The sequence below is a fragment of the Homarus americanus genome, unplaced genomic scaffold (assembly GCF_018991925.1).
Source record: "Homarus americanus isolate GMGI-L3 unplaced genomic scaffold, GMGI_Hamer_2.0 scaffold22250, whole genome shotgun sequence".
NCBI lineage: Eukaryota > Metazoa > Arthropoda > Malacostraca > Decapoda > Nephropidae > Homarus > Homarus americanus.
Genome location: NW_024741189.1, coordinates 13033974 through 13053677, shown reverse-complemented (window position 1 = coordinate 13053677; position 19704 = coordinate 13033974). Strand labels below are relative to the sequence as shown.

Below are 19704 nucleotides of genomic sequence, written 5' to 3'. Positions count from 1 at the left end.
CCTTTTACTTACTTTTTTTTTTTTTACTTTTATCCTCTTCGCCACTGATCGGCTTGTTAGCCGCTTGGGCGATCGGTCACGACTCTTTTCCTTTATATTCTTCACCAAAAGGTCGGCTCGCTAGCCGCCCGGGCGATCGGTCACGTCTCTGTCACGCACTGTTGGCAAATACTGGGCATGCACCGGCTCCTGAATGTACCTGAGCATTCAACCTCCCTCCCTCCCCTTACAACATAAACAAGTCTTCCCTCCTACATCACTTTACCTCGCCCTCTCCCCCGAACACCTTACATTCCTCTCACACACACTCGACATCATACAGCCAACATGACCCCCTTAGTGTACATGAAACGTTGGTAGCGTCACGTAAGCACCAGCCAGCAAAGAGGCCATGTCAATCGTGAAACCAGCCTCAATATAAACATCCCCAGCAACCTTCACACAGACATTTTCCAATATAACTCTCCACAAACTCCAAAATACCTCTCTCACAAACACCAGTAAGAGTACCCGAAGTATATTCTACGTCTTCTGCACCTTGAAAATTAAGTTGCTGATTACGATTTTATTCATTCTAATCGGATATTCCAATTACAGTTGATGACTAAATTTACTTTCCACATTTCGTGTAGCTTAGTACTTAATGCTACAGCTTCAATAAAATTACCCAGAAAATATACAGAGAAAGAATATTGGTAGGTGGCACCTATTACATATGACGCACAGCCTACGTGAAGGTTTGTTCCCTCGGAGTGACCACGTAATCTAATGAATATTTGAGTTTTTACTGCAATAACAACGACGGATTTTGGACTCACCTCCTAGAGACTTCTCCTCAGTGCCAGGTTGTGGAGTTGCCATCTCCAACAGTTCTTGTCGAGGTATAAAACCCTAACTTCTCTCACAAACTCGGTACCACCACAACACCTGGCTGGTCCACGATACTTTGTTTTGGTGCAAACGTCAATGGATTCGCGCGTGACGTCACAACCAATCAAGTGAGCTTCTAAATTTATTTAAAATGCATTATTTCCTGAATTTTATGTGTCTACATTTCCATTAAGTCTGTTACTAAGGACTTTCAAATAACCTTTAAATAATTATTTCATATACCTGTTTTGGCGCCAATATTTGAATGAGTTTAACACATTTTATTATTAATTCTCTTTTATATATTTATATTCTTTAACGGAATATTCATATTATATTCAATCTTTACGAAAATATGCTCTGTACCTTCATATATTAATATATTAAAATTTCCCGGACAGAACAAAATCACATTGCGATTTAACTCCAGTTTGCATTTTAGAAGCTGGGTGGTTTGTCATGTCTTTATTGCACACTGCTGGCAAGTACTGAGGAATGTCATCCGTGGAGCTTACAGACTTCTATTCAATCAACCCTTGCCCGCCTTTAGTATAAGCAAACCTCAGCCAGACAAGTACAGGTATTTTAATCTCTCAGTAACTGAGGTTATGTTACTGATATCAGCTCGATATGAGTAATAAACTCTTTATTTATCTGGAATATTAACCTTGGACTGATAGCCTGCTACTCTAATTACAACACCACCATCACCGCTTTGACCCCTTAATCTTTGTGATCCTTTTTGCGCTCTTGTACCCTTTAAACTTTTAATGCCTTTATCAACCCTTTAAACCTCCTGGACCCTTAATTAGAATTCTTGTCACCCCTTTAGCCCTTAAATTTGGGTGGCCTTGACCTAAATAATTATGAATGTTCACTTCCTCTGCTGATACTGTATTACTACAGTATTAGTTACTCTGTACAATATTTTCCCCAAATCATTTTAATATGAATATGAGGTTCAAGGCAGCAGAAGCAACCTTGTGAGGACATAGAGAAGTGAGGGTGTTAAACAACTAATTAATCATCACGCTTCACTCATTCCCTTTTGCGGTGAGGTTATCATTATGGCATCTACACCAGCTTCAAGCCCACCTTGCTCAATACAGGGTAGCTAGAATAAATAGTCAAAAAACACAGACAAATATCTCCCTTTCATTTGATGTACTTCTTATTGTTGTGGCATTTCCCTCCCGCAAGACCTTAATCCTAGTTTATCACACTTCACACCAGCCAGTATCACATCCTTCCCCTCATAAATTGCAGTCCCACTCTTGTTTGCACCTGTACTTCCTCCACTTGTTTATCTCACTCACCCTGCCTTTTACCATTTTATCAATCTTCTCCTCTTTTACAATTCAAATGTATTAAACAGTCATTAATGCTCCTTTTACCAATCATTTGCTTCGCAGTCTTACTCTGTTTACTCCACAACAGAAAATCCTCAGTACCTCTGCCTGACACTCCTCTCTCATTTCCAATTCAGTACATTCTTTACCTACATGTCTTATTCTTTACATCCTATTCACCCCATCACACATTACTCACAACCAGAACATTTTCATGGGTTCAATTTAGTATCTATACATATTTCTTTGATCAACTACTCACCTGCACATCCCCACATTATAAGTTGAGTGGATATCGATAAATCAACGTTATTAAATATTTTATTGATAGACAAAGTACATTAGTTGCATTACAAAAAGAGTTACCAGAGTAGTACAGTTACATATCTTTTCAGCAATAGCATTGTCATTACCGATAAATTATATATTTCATGCATATATAGAAAGCATATCAGTTTATCTCCTTTTGCTTGCTTGCATCAGTAGATCAAATAAAATAGTAAAATTTCCTTTATAATAATGCTATGAATAGTAATTATAATGAGTATATGGGAGTTAGAGCTATGGGAAACTAAAACTACAAGAAAATGTCAATAAAAATAATAAAAATCTGATACATTTCAGGGAATAAAAATTCCAACTCCATATAAAGATGGCAATAAATTCTCTAATGCCCAGCATAGGCAGTAGTGGTAAAGCAAGAACATATTATGGTAAGTATTAGATTTAAGGCGTGATGTTTGTGTTGGGGTCGCTGCTGGTCAACCTTCTCATCACTGACAAACAAAACATTTAAAATTATTAAAAAAATTAAAAATATATTTAATTTAACGACAAAATAATAAAATCACCTAAAAGTAATTAGTCAGGAGTAAGACATACACTGTACTGTACATATATTAATTTTTTGGTTTCTTTAAAAAAATGCTCCTTACTGTATTAGTAACCATAATTTCAATAGGGTATATAAACCTACCTAACTGTATATCACAACCAAATATTCTTAAAATGATTAAAATCTGTCAACTATGCTGAGGAAGATTTACTTTTAAAAGATTATTCAAATGTTTTCTTCTAGTATTATCTGGTAATTAAACACCAGCACAACAAACTACACAATAATTGTAATTCAACAATCAAATCTAAAATATTTTTTCATACGAATTTCTAAACCAATTCTCCATCAGTTAGTTTTCTTGACCCCTGGCTAACCTTTTATGAGTTCCTATTTTCACCATTTACATGTACTGTATATAAACAATGGAAGGAGCACACGTATAAATCTTGCATGTCATGGGTATGATGATGCCCAGAGACAGACCAAGTCTATCGAAGAAGACAGCACTAACAGCTGCAGTAAGAGCCCACCGGGGGCCTGTCTGCTCACATGCTGTACTTATAAAGGCTAATAAAAACTTGGTTACCAGCAACTCCCTCACACAACCTCACATATATAATATGTAAAACTGAACAGAAATTTGTACACATAATAAAGTATTGCCAATTAGCTTTGGTAAACCTAAACCCTGCACAGATATAATGCTTCTATATCAAGAAATTTTTTAAAGAAAATAAAGGACTACATGCAAAGCAAATATAATATATATAATAATCTCCTTCATAGAAATAACACTATAAACTCTTAGTGACTTCATGAAACACTGACCACGGAAAGATAATAATTGGCTGAATGACAGCTGGCATCTTGACCGAGACAACTCCAAGTCCAACACCAGACACAGTAATGCCACTGATGGCTTCAGTGGCAATACAGCCCCCTTGTGCTCAGAAAAATGCACACCATAAAATATCTTTAATGTGATTTCCTCTCACTGTGGTACTGGAAGAATAAAGTAACAAATTCTGTAGCTTAAAATATCTAATTTCTGTCTGACGTTTGGAGTTGGACCAGACTCGGACAAACTTACACCTGACATCACAGCTAAATGAATGTATCACAAGCTAAAGAGGTTACAAAAGAAAATATTGGCCGCAGCCTAACACAAGCAAAGACAACTCTGACCTGTGGTCAAGACAAAAGGAGCCCAGATTCCCTCCAAGGCAGCTGCATCAACTCACAGTATAACAACCATCAAAGCACTTCTTTTAATTTCCACCAAGAAGGAAATATGTTCACTTATAACATGAGGATTAGATAAATTCCAAATACAATTTAATCAGAGAATATGACAGTTTTGAATAAAAAGAAGTGCAAGGATGCCTCAAATATTTCCAACACACCTAAAGTTCACCAAATACATCTGGTTTCTGAAATTTATTTATGCTAATTTCAAAGTAAAAAAGTATGAAATTTGCATAAACAGATATTTGTTTGACATATTAAACCATACCGAATTCTTACATTGAGAATAACAGAGGCATTGGAGTGAAATTGGTGTGGTTGATGTCACTATAAGGCTGAGGGATGATATGCCACAACCTACGCATCTCAACCTTACTGGCTGGTGTGGGCAAATCACTGCTGTCTTGCCACCACCCAGAGAAAACTTTGACACTCAGGGAAGAACTCACCACAATGGTTTGGGTTACTCCCCGCCACAGCCCTTGTGGGGTCAAGGCTAACAGAACAAGCACCCAATTTATGACTGACTAATAGCATAACTTCTATCAGAAATTGCAATTGACAATAGCCAAAAATGTGATTATTTAACACTGAAATTATTGTACTTGGTATTCCTGCAGCAAATTTAAAGTTATGACATCTTTTAACTTGGGAAGAGGAAATATATCATCTTAAAAAATGTAAATATAAATGGGGCACTTTTCCAAGGAGCCACACAAGACCCTGCTGCTGTAGCGAGGATCATGTCCCACATACCGCAGGGAGAGACAATATTGTGTTTACAGTTTTCCTGAATTATCTGTGGGGCCTGAACAAAGTAACGAGACGTTGAGGGATAACTTGGATTTGTGCCTACACACCACATTTGGCACAAGATATAGTTCATAAGGGGGATGCACCACCCTATAACCTAAGGCTGATTCACAGGGGAATTCAAGATGAAGGAGGCTCTCAATGCTGCACCTTTAGGGGTTGCTTGTATGAATGCTAACTAAGCAAAGACCCGTACAGCAAATCTCAGTCATCATAGCCTGCAGGAGTGTAATTGACAATAAATGTATATATGTATGTATAAATGTATGTATGTACATGTGTGGTGCTCTCTGTATGTGAGTGTACGATACATGTAGTGCAAACAAATGCAAAACTCAAGCCTCAGTGTAAAATAAACTTTAATATACTGTTCAACTTCATGCACTAAAACCCCCAAGTTCCATCAGCTAAGTACAACACTGAGTACCTCCTTACCCAGCTCCCTTCACTTCTACTATTTGCTCTCTGTCCCTTCATAACCCTGCAAAAATTTAAGAGTGGCCAAACTCAATATATAATATCACTATAAAAGTATAATTTTTTTTCAATACAGACTTTCTCACTAAGCCAATGAAGTATATTTCAGCAAGCTTATGATAGGACAGAGGTTGTATGGCAACCAATGATGCACCGTATACGTTCTCCAGACCGTTTGATTCAGTCCTGAAATGATTACTTAATGGTACTATATGACATGTTAAAAACTCCGGCAAAATTGCAGCATCTGCCGAGAAAACATGTGGTAATACTAAAGGCAGATCTTATTTCCACGGTTGAAAATTAAAGACTATATTTAACAGACACACAGGTTCCATGACTTTCTCTCTCTACTAACACTAACCAATGTTTTATAAACATTCTGATGACCACCAAAAATTCCATCACCCACTACATGTCCTGATAATTTCATATACATATTCATCTTCTGTACACAAGTGCAAAAGACTTACAAGAACTTAGTTTGGTCTCATTGGTTGGTGGCAGCACAGAAAAAATGTGCACTTTCTTTACATATGTCTTTTAAACATGGCCCTAAAAAATATCAGGTAATTAAGTAAAATTGTCATGTATGGCAGAGCGGACCCCACAGTCAATTGTCCCCTAAAAAGAAACTACTCGCAATAAACACACACGGCAGACACACTCAAATAATCTCAGAGGCCATAATCCATCTCTACAAACACAGGCATGCAAAACTCCTCAAACAAGAAGCCTCCTCAGAGGCTGCCACTATATGTGATTGAATGATATATATGAATACTATCAGTTCTACACACTATAATCTTACTAATTATATAAAGTAATAAAGAGGCATTGCATATGCAGTTTCATTTTAGTTCTTAAAGTCTTACAGGTACTAGGGGTTCTAAAATTTTTGCACAGTAGAGGTCAAAAACCTTAAATTAAGAAAAAAAAATGTTCAAGTTAAGACAGGAAAGACACTTAGAAGGTGAAACCAGCAAATTGCATCCAAAATGTGTCGCGGTCAGTTGTTCAGAGCCTTGGGGGACCCGTCTCATACATCAACAACTCGAACATTGGGGCATCAATGATGCTGGGCACTCAACACCATGTGCAGCTGATAAGCATTAAGCTATTTGCTTATAAAATTCCTGGATATGTTGGTTGTATATATTAAGGAACCTTGAGGAAGCCAATAATGATGAAAGGTAGTGATCTACATTCTACTTCTGTCTTCAGAACAAAAGCATTAAATGGAAAATAGTATTTATTCTACATATTATACAATATGTTTTTGATTATGATAAGAAATGGAGTAATAAAAAAATGACAAGTGCTATCTTAAGGGGAATCTGGGTGAACAGCCCCCACAGTGGGAGCAAAGTACCAACAGATTTAATCAAACAATTAGAAACTAAAAGCCAAAGTTGAAGCAGTGTGACAAAAACTGGATTTTCAAGTTTCAAGAAATCAAATTCCTTGGTATTTTATATAAACTAATGTTTACACTGTAGTTCTACTTTATTCTAAGTTCAATTATGTGTCACTACTGTGTTTTATCGACTGGTAGACGGAGTGTTGATGAGGATCAACTTTCCCTGAGTTGGAGCGGGTAGCCGAGCCCTACTGGGCCTCCCCTATAAGGATGTACCGACCTTGTCACTAACCCAATGTGTAAAGTCGTGGAAGCACCAACCCAATCATGCTCTCAGGTTCAAATTCTTCGTTCAAGAAGAAGCTACTGTACAGTATTTCACAATTTCATAGTTTATATATACATATATATATATATATCTTGATAAAATCACGTTTTCATTGTGGATCTACATGATATATATATATATATATATATATATATATATATATATATATATATATATATATATATATATATATATATATATATATATATATATATATATATATATATGTGTGTGTGTGTGTGTGTGTGTGTGTGTGTGTGTGTGTGTGTGTAAATTCCTAAAATATTAAATAATGTGATGTACTGAAACTTCTTCAATGAAGCATGTCAAAGATTTTGCCTGGGAGTCTCTCTCCATCACTGCTGGCACAGACTCATCAAAACAGTGAGGTCTGGGACCTGTGCATTCACAACTAAACACTTGTCAACTCTTAATCATTCTTTCTAAAGCCATCAGATCAAATACCCTTAAGCAAATATGAACCATAACCATGAATTCTAGATGGCAATGCAGCAAGCTTACTTCTCATTCTGTGTATTTAAGAAGAAAGCTTGAGTCATCTATACCTTATATTCAAGTAACTGGTCATGGTAAAAAGCTTGCAGGGTCTATTAAAGCTGTTTCCAGGAGCTGAGAAAGCTGTCCTGTTCACTAACGCTGAAGAGTCTCTCACAACAAACTATATACAGTCTAATCTCGCTTGTTCGACCGAATATCTTTTTGAAAATATTCATATTGAAAAGCTAGAAATATTGGAGGTAAGGCTCCAAATTTGTGTTAAGACAGTGGGCAAGAATATTGGCAACAATGTAAGGGCAACATTTATGAACTGCCATCAATATTCAAATTTCTCCAGCTCTTTACACAACACCTAAAACCAACTGATGCCAACCACTAGTGTGTGAATACTCATTTATTCTCTCCTTCAACATATTGAAAACAAAGGTGCTCTCAAATAGAATGTAAGAAAGATGTTGGAGGCATCACAACAGATGGCAAAAGAATCAGAAGATTAAAGAATGTATCATAGCATTTAAATTATTATTTTTTCTCCAGAAAACCCTTACTAAGCAGTGGAACAAAAGGATGTGGAAGTCTTGCTGCAACATTTATTTTGCAATTTTATAGAGGCTTATGAATGATCGGTTCACATAGCTGAATAAGAATTGTAGTAGACCACTTCTTCAGAGATGTATTTACTCAGTATTCCTTAGAGTTTGCCGAACAAACGATGATTGACTTTTTTACCCTTTAACATCTGCTGCAGCATTCTACCACCTGAACGTCTGACCACCACAACCAGTATCACCACAACTTGATGCCGTTTCATTATTTATATAATTTGTGGCGTGATTTGCTATTTTGGGCCATATGAAAAACAGTGAAATCATAAAATACCAACCTAGCTGTCTCTGGCCTCTTTCCATTTTACAATAACATTTTCAATGAGCTTAGAAGAGACACCAAGGTTGAGCTTTAAGAGATTTCACAGTGCATTTAAGCTCATCACTTCACACTTAAACTTGTTTCTGGAGACTCTTGTGGAAGAGCTTTTGATTCTGCCTCATGGAGATGTTCATGTTCACCCCCTTTCTCTACTTCCTCTCCTTCTCCCCCCTTTTCCCCTACTTCTTCACACTCTACTCCAATTTCTGCTTCAGTTTCTTTTAGTACTGCTTCTCTTTCTTTTGCATCTGCTTCTGCCCGAGCCTTGCTACTCTTGAACCTTTTGATTTCTTCCTCCTTGTGCCACTCATCCTCATTATAGAGAGACTCCTGGTTGTTGTAACTGGGAGAATATGGCTCCTCTTTTGGTTCACACAGTTGAACTATTGGCTCAAGATTAGGTCCATCTGTTCCATCCTCTGCTTCTTCTATCCCATCTTCTTCATCTTCCTCTTCCTCTTCTTCTTCTTCCATTTCATCATCCTCTGCTCCTTCCCCTCCTTCAGATTTCATTAAATACTTTGATTCTCTAAGAATCTTGATTTTAAGGCTCTTGATGGGGTGACGTTTCTTTTTATGAGTCTTCAAGCAACGTTTTAGTCTAAACATTGCCGGACATTCGTCACATTTGATTCTACGCCTTCCCTGACCCGGGCCCCTGCCGTGCATTCTTTGTATGTGAGTCTTCAAGTTTGATCTCTGTGCAAATCCAGCTCCACAGTGGTCACATTCAAAAGGGCGATCGCCTGTATGTAGTTTCATGTGGATTCGAAGGTTGCTCATCATTGTAAATTTTGCACCACATTCAAGACAATTGTAAGGTTTGATAGCAGTTGGGTTTTTCTTACGACCTCTCCTTGTTGGTGTGCCCCCCTCTCCACTGTGCACCCTATTTTTATGAGCCTTAAGGTTTGATTTTTGTGTGAATGCCTTGTCACACTGATCACACTTGTGAGGTCTTTCACCAGTGTGTGTCACAGCATGGGTTTTCAAATTAGCTATCTGTCTAAATGCTGCATCACATTGATCACATTTATATGGCCTTTCGTCAGAATGTATTTTTTGATGTGTTTTTAGTGTCGAGAGTTGAGTAAAGCACGACTTGCACTGTGGGCACTGATAAGGTCTCTCACCTGTATGGATTCTTCTGTGAGCTCTAAGGTTGCCCTGCTGAGTGAATTTTGAACCACATATTTCACAGGTAAATGGCTTCTCCCCTGTGTGTCGCCACATGTGGTTCTTTAACTGAGTGCTATTCTTGAATATTTTTTCACACTCATTACATTTGTGTACTACTGGAATACGAGGTGGTTTTGGTTCTTTAGGTTTTTTGGGTTTGGGCGGCTTTGGAGCTGTTGGCATTGGGGGCTCATGTCCTATCAGTGAAGAAGGATAATCCTGACCAAAAGGTTTGATATCGAGGTATGGCTTCACTTCCATGTCATCTTCCATCCTCATTCCATCTCGGTGATCTCTGTCTTGGCCGTCACTCATGTACTGGTTGAACTGAGCATTATAATGGCCTGTGTAGAATTGGTGTTGTGAAGGTGCAGGGGTGCCAGAGTGATCAGGCATGGAAGATATAGATGAGACAGGAGTTGGTGGACCAAGACTGTTATGACTTAAGTCTCCTCGATAAAGAGATTCGGAGTAACGAGGAGACTCGACTCGCATTGGATGCGGAGACTCTGACATCATTCGATGGGTTAAGGCATCGTAATGTGAGCGCATAGGAGGCATGGGCGACTCTGGGGGTTGTAGAGTGTTCATTCTCACGCTACTTGTGTTGTTCGTATTGTCGTGACTAATGCGAAGGTTCTCTGGCATAACCTGGTGTGAGGGTTCAGTCACACAAAGATTTTCTGGGACCATGCGAGATGCTTCAGATGTCACCCTGAGATTCTCTGGCATCATGGGATGAGTTTGAGGAGTCTCCGGGCCTAAACGAAGATGATGTGTGTCTGCTCCAAGTCGCCCATGTTGATTACTCTCAACTCCCAGATGATGATGCTGCGGGGTATCAGAGCCCATGCGGATATGCTGCTGAGAAGATTCTCCCCCTGCTCGTAGATGCTGAGAAACTTCAACGCCTAATCGTATATGTTGGGATGTTGCAGTTCCTGCTCTGAGATGTTGAGGAGTTTCTGAACCAAGTCGTATATGTTGAGGAGTTTCTGCACTAATTCGAAGATGCTGCGGAGTTTCTGCCCCAATTCGCATATGTTGAGGAGTTTCTGCCCCAATTCGAAGATGCTGCGGAGTTTCTGCCCCAATTCGCATATGTTGAGTTTCTATCCCAACTCGTAAATGTTGAGGAGTTTCTGCCCCAACTCGTAAATGTTGAGGAGTTTCTGCCCCAACTCGTAAATGTTGAGGAGTTTCTGCCCCAATTCGTAAATGTTGAGGAGTTTCTGCCCCAATACGTAGATGATGTGAAGTATCTGTCCCTAATCTAATGTGTTGAGGAGTTTCTGACCTTCCTTGGAGATGTTGGGGAGTTTCTGCTCTGACCTGGACATGCTGTGGAGTTTCAGCCCCTACCCGGAGATGTTGAGGAGTTTCAGCCCCTACCCGGAGATGTTGAGGAGTTTCAGCCCCTATTCGGAGATGTTGAGGAGTTTCAGCCCCTACCCGGAGATGTTGAGGAGTTTCTGCTCCTACTCTGAGATGTTGAGGAGTTTCAGCCCCTATTCGGAGATGTTGAGGAGTTTCAGCCCCTATTCGGAGATGTTGAGGAGTTTCAGCCCCTATTCGGAGATGTAGAGGAGTTTCTGCTCCTACTCGTATGTGTTGAGGAGTTTCCGCTCCAACTCGAACATGCTGGGGAGTTTCTGCCCTCACCTGGAGATGCTGGGGAGTGTCTGCCCTCACTTGGAGATGTTGAGGAGTTTCTGCTCCTACACGCAAGTTTTCTGGCATTACACGTTGGTTAGTTAAATCTGTTCCATATCTTAATGAATCAGAACGAATATTATCACTTGAGCTGTAGCGAAGGTTTTCAGATAACATTCTCTGGTCAGTTGGTGACCTTAAGTTTTCTTGCATAGCTCTCTGAGAAGGATTTAAGTAATCTCTGAGACTCTCCTGGACCATACGCTGTGCATCTGCATGACTACGGATGGACTCCTGCACAGTACGCTGAGGGGGTTCTGAAGGGGGCCTCAAGGGATCAGCCATTATACCACGATACGCCGCCTCAGGACTTCTAACAGACTCAGACACTGAAGGACGTAAAGCCTCGGCAACTAGTCGCTGAGGATCTGATTGCAGTCTTTGTAGGTCTGACACAAGACGCTGTGCATTGGAAGCTATCTGTTGAAGGTTAGATTCTTGCGCTCTCTGAATATCTAAAGGATTCCTATAGGAGTCACTAGGAGCCCGCTGATATGGGTCTAAATTTTGTTCTTCTGTTCGCTGCAACTCTGACCTTATTCGCTGAAAATCTGACGGCAGTCGCTGAGGATCACTCGACTGTCTATAGGGATCTGCTGACATCCTCTGACTATCGATCCCATACCGATTTTGATCTAATGACTCTGCTGCTAGCCTATAGGACTCTGGAAGATACCTGTGTGCCTCTGGAGGAGCCCCAGTCATAAATTTTGACCCTGGAAATATCATATTATGTCCCAGAGCCATAAGTTGAGCACTCTGAGACATTATACTTGGACTAGGGCTAGATATGCTGGGATAGGGGGCTGGGATTTGTTGGCTGGGGACGGATGACGGGTGTGGAAACATTGCTCTTCCATCTAATGCACCAGCGGGTGTACTGCTGCGACTTCCACTCTGCATCTGAGGATAAGAAATATTGTTAGCACATAAAGAAATAATTTCATTTAATCTTTTTATAAACAATAACTCAAGTTTACAACATTAATTATCATACAGGAGCAAGAAAACAGCACAGGTACATTTGAACAGCAATTATTTTGAATTAAACTTGATGATCATGGAAACCCATAATACAATATACCCAAACTGGTATATCCTGTATTCTGAAAATGTGAAAGGAATATATATTTCCTGTACAGGGGATTCCCGGGTTACGAACGGGTTCCGTTCCTGAGGACGTTCGTAAGTTGGATTCGTACGTAAGTCAGAACACATGCTATATGCATGCTGTACTTACAAAACAATGTTTAAAATCCCACTATATCATGGCCGAAAAATCACTTAATTTAAGACAAAATAAAAAATAGAATGATAAAATACAGTAAATGAAAGTATAAAATAAGTCATCAGGAAAATAAAATATTGTACTGTAAATTTCAAATTTAACCTCATTCGTAACAGCGGGCGTTTGTAGGTCACGTTTGTAAGTTGGGGACCCCCTGTAAAGTAAAACTCCCATAATTCGTACTCCTCTAATTCAAAATCACTCACAATTCGTAATGTTTAGCCGTTATGAAATGTTACAAAATTTGTAATTGCAGGTAAAATTTTGAAATATGAGACATTTACGAATATGTATGACGCACATGTCGCCATATGATGCAACCACCTGCCTCAGTGTAAACAAGTACAGTATACGGGTGTTGGACCTGTCAGACAATTGGTCAAGGTCTACAGTCTACCATGCAAGCTTTTCCACTTGTTTTTTCATCATTGCCCAGTGTTTGAGCCATTATGTCTGATATCCCTAAATCTGGTACAGTACTGAACTTAGAAATATTAAAATTTTTGATAGACCAGATAGCAGGAAAGTACCGTTTTGTTTGTTTGTACCCCGAGAGGTGTCCCTCATAATTCGCTAAAATCTCGTAATTCTTAAGGGTTAGAGTCGTTATTATTTTGAATTATGGGGATTTTACTGTATTTGTTGAAGAAGACAGAGAACAGGAAAGTATAAGGGAGTTGTGTTAAAAGTATTCTGAGTGTATTAGTGGATAGGAGAAGTTCTTTATGGTACAGTATAACCAAATACAGTAGCTGGCAGAAGGAATGATTGTTCCCAAACCATCTGTAAGATTGAGAGGACATCAATTTCAAAAGAACACATAAGACTGAGTATGGTATACAATACAAAATATGAAGAAAGATCTGCAAAAATTAAGAGAATTGGTTAGGTAAAGAAAGATGAAGAGAAAGAGATATGTAGGTAAAGAAGAAAATGGTTAAAGTACAATTCTGTATAGTTATCATATGACAAATGACAGGTTGCCCATGATTATATTTCCTTCAATGTCACCAAGGATATGTTTGATCAAAATGAAAAAAATACATGTATTGTACTGTGCCAGAGATAAAAAAGGTAATCTTGCCACTTCATTTGGAACCATTGGATTTTGTCACAGGAAGTTTCTGAAAACTTATCAACTAGTTTTCAGATACTGTACTGTATACGGTAGCAAGTGTAATGAGGAAAAAACAATATCAATATAGGGAGAGTAATTCTAAATTTTCTCAAGTCAATGATTGTTCCATGACTACTTTGGGAAGCAATGACCTTCATCTTAAAATATCATTAAAATGAATTGAATACAGTACACACTTGTTAAATGACCTTCTCCCCTTTTCTTGTTATTATATATCATATATGTTCCACTTATGACACCTGTATATTATTTGTCAATCAAGTGACCCATTCCAAATTTCAGTATGTTTCAATATCAATATAACTTTTATCATTTCTGTTGGCTGTATATTTTCAGCCCTTTGGCTGCCATGTTTTTCAATAAAATAATTAATTACAATATTATTATTACATACGGTACACACACACACACACACACACTGTACACATATACATGACTGGTCTACAGTGATCTTCATTAACTATTATTACTGTGCTGACAAATTTGTGTTACTAATATTCCATTAATATTTAAGGTATCCTCATTAACTTTTATTTACTTAAATTGTTTTATGAGATTATAATCATATTTTTCCTTCTTCTGAAGTTTTCCATCTACATCCTTTTATCCACTAACTGAATACTGTATGACCAACTCTCTTCCTTCTTCTCATGCTCAATATCCTGTGTATATTGCTGCTAAGATGCTGCTTACCCTGTTTATGCTAAAGCATTCATGAATTTTTTTACATTAAAACAAAAAAGAGCATATAGGATCTTCTAAAGCATATACCATTTATAAACTTCTAATTCACTTCTGCTTCATAATTTAAAGCAAATTATCCCTTATGCGACAGATGTCTTATCTGTCCAAACACTGTGATACTAAACATTACCATAGCACAGTAGGATCCAATATAAGCCTCACTAACTGAGCTGTTAAACAAAATTCATCTACCCATCCTTCATGAAATCCTAAAAGTTTTTCTTTAATTACTTTTGTGACTAGCCCAATACTGTACAACTTCAAACAATGTTAAGACAGCAAAATGAAGCATAAAGAGGATTCTTTGTTGGACCTCTTGTGAACTCACAGTACTGTATTATCTTCATGTATGTTTCTATACCTGAAATAGACATTTTCTAATTTTCGCTCTAGGAACCCTCTACTAGTCCAAGGTACTTTCTTAGGAATCAAAATGGCCCCGACAATCTAGGCTAAGCTTTTAGGACTAAGGTCAAGATAGTAAAGTGCTTTCTGTCTGGTTTATATTGGGTATTTTCCAGAGGAAGTTTAGGAAATTCATAAGTGAGTTGCAGTAGAGCATAAGCTGGCTTCTTCACGAATCAATATTAATCTCTAGACATTGTCTCATCACCATGGGGTTCCTGTAGTAGTCCCATTAAACAAGTGATTGGGTCCTGGGATTAGTGCAGCTACAAGCTGAGGACAGCACTCTCATGTAGATAACATTCTGACTTGGCCAACCCAAGTACAGTACACTCAAATGAGGTAAAACCTTTGAGACAAACTATTCTTGTTTTATGTCCTGGGTGGCAATGAGGCAATTAAAATTATTCCATCCTCCATAGATGACCTGAGTACCTGCTACTTTTGTTTGCAGTAGCACTACAGTATTTCAGAGTTTGTGCAGCTATGAGGAGATTAAGATTGGTTTCTTTATGTCTCTTACTGCAACTGACTTTAAATTACTAAAGTAGGAAAGTTCTCTTGGAAACCATTGGTACATCACACTTCCCTTTCTAACTGGCTATAATTTACATACAATAATTGTTCCATCCACATATAAGGTTACAGAGGATTAATTCTGAAATCTCGTTCAAACAGTCTGGACCACGTAACTCAGTAAACCATCCTCCTGCCCTACAGGTGCTAAAGTCAGCTGTATCTGACGAGATTTTTCTGACTAACGTTTTTCTAGTAAACAAGCATACATGGACCAGAGCATCTGGTGCTTGTGAATGGCATGAAAACTCTCAAACTATCTCCATTTTGAGGGTATTGTACCTTCCTTCCAAGTGGGTATCCTGCAGGAGCACATAAACAGGTGAAGGGTTAAGTAATTAAAAAAATTTTGATCTGTCATTAGCCAAGGCCCTGGGATTTCAACCTGAAGGTGTGTTGGTTATACGGAGTTTCCCAAGACATAAATAAGGTTATAAAAGAAAGTGTTCACTATGACAAATACATCATTTTTAAGTGTACTGTATTGTCTTATAACACTCTGGTTAATAATCAAGGAGAAAGAAGTCACCACAAAAACTTTAAATATCAAAGTTTTATTGAAGACTTTTATTTCTGGATTCACACCTGAATTTGAGTAAGACTAAATTTTGGGAAGCTGAATAATTTATGCTGAAAACTGTGTAACCTAAAGTATTTGCACCATATTTGTCATTTCAAAAAAGCTAATACAAAGGGAGATTAGTAAAGCTGAAAAGCGACTTTGTATGAAGCTCAGTTTCTTGAACTCCTGTATGAATATTTAGAAAAAATAATTTCTATCACCTTAGAGGTAAATTCCTAGATCAATACATGAGAAACCCACAGCCTTGCTTGTCCCTCAGTTTAAGAAAAAAACTTTAAGTTTAATTTTAACAGATAAAACTGCCAAACACTGGGTGTTCTATGTCATTATTTGGCTAAGGAATACCTCGGTAATAAGAAATTCATTTCCCAATACATCCTTGGAAAGCTATGAAATAATGCTGCTCTACCTCACACTGCTACTTTACAAGCATTGACCAGTCAATTTACAAGTAATCTATGCCTTCAACAGCTATCATACAACATTCAAGAGCGAGAACATGTTCATTTTAGTAATCTTTTGTAGCCATACAAGATACTCTGAACATGAGACATTAATTCTATTACTGTACTGTGTCTGTATGCTGTATTAAAAAAAAGTACCATTTACTGTGTTGCTGGATGACACTAATGACAGTTTCATGCCATCAAATATAAATTCCCACAAAAATTATTAAACCAATGATATACATTTAATAAAGTTTTGCATACAGTATATGAAAATATAGAAATGGCTTTTCTGGCAGTATCAACTTAAATAAAGTGATAAGGGTGACACTGTTGAGTGGGAGTAAAGATAAGAGAGACACATGAATATTAGAAGTCTAAAAATTTGGACTGTCATAAGGATTTGCTTCAGAAGAGCAATGCCCTGGGATCATCCCTGCATTTTTCTGTGATACACTGATATTTCTGCAGTCATACATTTCTTCTTCCAACTTAACAATATCTTCCTCTTCATCTAGAGAACCAAGTTGGTCCTCTTTTCCTTCTCTAATCTGTACAATTGGTTCCTCTATGAGATGAGATGACCCTTCACCTTCATGGTCTACTGGTTGTGAAAGATCTTGCATGATGTACTGTGAATCTTGCAGTATTTTAATTTTCAAGCTTTTAACTGGATGTTTTTTCATCTTGTGAGTTTTTAAGTTAGTTTTCTGTCTAAAAGCTGCTGGGCATTCAGGGCACTTAAATGGCCGATCATCTGAGTGAGTCTGTTCGTGGGCTTTGAGATTTGACCGCTGGGCAAAATTGGCCCCACACATAGTACAATGAAAAGGCTTTTCACCTGTGTGGAGACGCATGTGTATCTTAAGATTAGACATCATAGTGAACTTGGCACCACATTCTTCACAAATAAATGGACGTATGGCTTCTAATTTCTTTTTACGTCCTCTTCTACTTGGCATCCCGTCATTCGAGTGTAATTTTAATTTGTGTGATTTCAAGTTAGATTTTTGTGCAAATGCTGATCCACACTCTTCACATACATGAGGCCGCTCACCTGTATGAATTTTCACATGCGTTTTTAAATTTGACAACTGACGAAACCTTGCACCACACTGATCACAAGCATATGGCCTTTCATTTGTATGAATGCGTTTGTGGTTTCGCAAGTGTGTAGACTGCACAAATGAGGCACCACATTCTTCACATTTAAAAGGTCTCTCTCCTGAATGAATCAACTTGTGGCTCTTCAAGTTTGACTGCTGTGAGAATCTTGTAAAACAAATATCACATTCATAAGGTTTTTCCCCAGTGTGAATCTTCTGATGCGTACGCAAGTTAGAAATTTGTGTAAAGGTGGCACTACACTCTTCACATGTGTATGGCCGCTCTCCAGTATGAATACGCATATGCGTTTTTAAATTTGACTGCTGGGTGAACGTAGCCCTACAAACGTCACACGTGTAAGGTTTTTCACCCGTGTGGCGCCAGGTGTGATTCTTAAGCTGTGTCCCATTTTTAAATTCCTGACCACATAATTGACACTTGTAAGCTTTAGCCTGCCTCCCCTTTGGCATTTTGGGTCGCACCAAAATATCTGAGTTGGCTGAAACAGTGGCTTGAGGCACAATGTTAATGTCAGGTCTATTTACATTTCTTAATGGATCTTCACGACTATATAAATCCTGGCTGGCACAGTCACCGTCATAATGACTCAAGTCTGATGACACTCCTACACTTCCACTCTCATTCCTTCCTCTACCACTGAGCTGTGTCAAGTCTCCATCAGTATTGAGAGTGTCAGTTAAGGACTCTCTCCGTGCTACAGAAGTTTCGTCAAAATAGTGGCGCTTAAAATTAGGACTATTTTCTTCAGAATATTGTTGAAATGATGATGAAAATGGTACAGGAAATACATGGGACCCCACAACAGAACTTGAGCTCTTGCTTTTAGTTGCCTGTAAAGAAAGCTGCACTACATCACTTACAGTAGTGGAATAAGTACTCTTGCCATAGTGCACAGGTTCACTCTCAGCTCTAGAGGCTGATGACCTGTTTGTATTAAGTGGTAATTTTTCCAAAGAAGATAGTACCCTTGATGGATGACTTTCCATCCTTGGAGATTCTAAATTCATATGCGGAGACAAGCTGTAGAGAACTCGATCACCCTGTGATTGACGTTGAGCAGCACCGAGAGGTCGATCACCAGTAACAGATGGTAAACTGATATCCCCAGTAGACCTCGGTGCCTCTGTGGCTAGTGACTGAGAACTGCCTCCAGCAGCGGTGTATGTTGCACGATAAGTTTCAGGCTCTCCAGCAGCCAGCCGATATGCTTCAGTCATGTACCTGTGTGCTTCTTGTGCTGAACCAGGCATTAATTTTCCTCCAGGAAACACAACATTGTGCCCTAATGCCATTAGTGATGCGCCGTGTCCCACAAATCCAGGTCCTGGGCTTGATGTGTTTGGGTACTGAGGAGTGGTTCCAACTTGATGGTTAGCATTGCTAAGGTCCTGGCGAAGCACTGAAGGTATCATTGCTCGACCTTCTATTGGATCAGCAGGAGTACTGCTGCGGCTGCCTCCACTCATCTGAAAATATTTAATATTTTGTTAGCAATATCTTTGTATTTAAATGAGTAATAAAAAATTTATTGTACATTTAAGTACCATATCAAATAATGACAATACAGTATTATCTAACTTATAATAATAAAAGCAACTTCAAAATAAGAAATATCTGGAGTTCCAGCAGTTTAAAAAGAAAACTGAATATTAATGGCATTAAGAAACTAACAGCCACAATGATGAAAGACTAAAGAAAGATGCATAAACGGTAGGTACCATACCAAATAGTGGAACAAATAGTGAATATTAAGGGGAAGTAATAATAGTGCAATAGAA

General features: G+C 38.3%; 2 protein-coding genes across 3 annotated transcripts in view; both read right to left on the bottom strand.

Moving 5' to 3' along the window:
* Window positions 1–960, bottom strand: part of LOC121875778 (BCL2/adenovirus E1B 19 kDa protein-interacting protein 3-like) — a 54205-nt gene extending 53245 nt beyond the window's left edge. For both annotated transcript variants that reach the window (XM_042380470.1, XM_042380471.1), the window contains exon 1: window positions 819–960. In XM_042380470.1, coding sequence (XP_042236404.1) covers window positions 819–861 — 43 coding nt within the window. In that variant the 5' untranslated portion in view covers window positions 862–960. The remainder of the gene's footprint in view (window positions 1–818) is intronic.
* A 6552-nt stretch (window positions 961–7512) lies between these two features.
* The window catches only part of LOC121875769, a 32014-nt gene continuing 19822 nt past the window's right edge, over window positions 7513–19704 (bottom strand). The window contains exons 3-5 of the mRNA XM_042380453.1: window positions 17179–19392; window positions 13687–13689; window positions 7513–12521 (exon numbers count right to left, since the gene is read on the bottom strand). Of these exons, the coding sequence (XP_042236387.1) occupies window positions 8787–12521; window positions 13687–13689; window positions 17179–19392 (5952 nt within the window). The 3' untranslated portion in view covers window positions 7513–8786. The remainder of the gene's footprint in view (window positions 12522–13686; window positions 13690–17178; window positions 19393–19704) is intronic.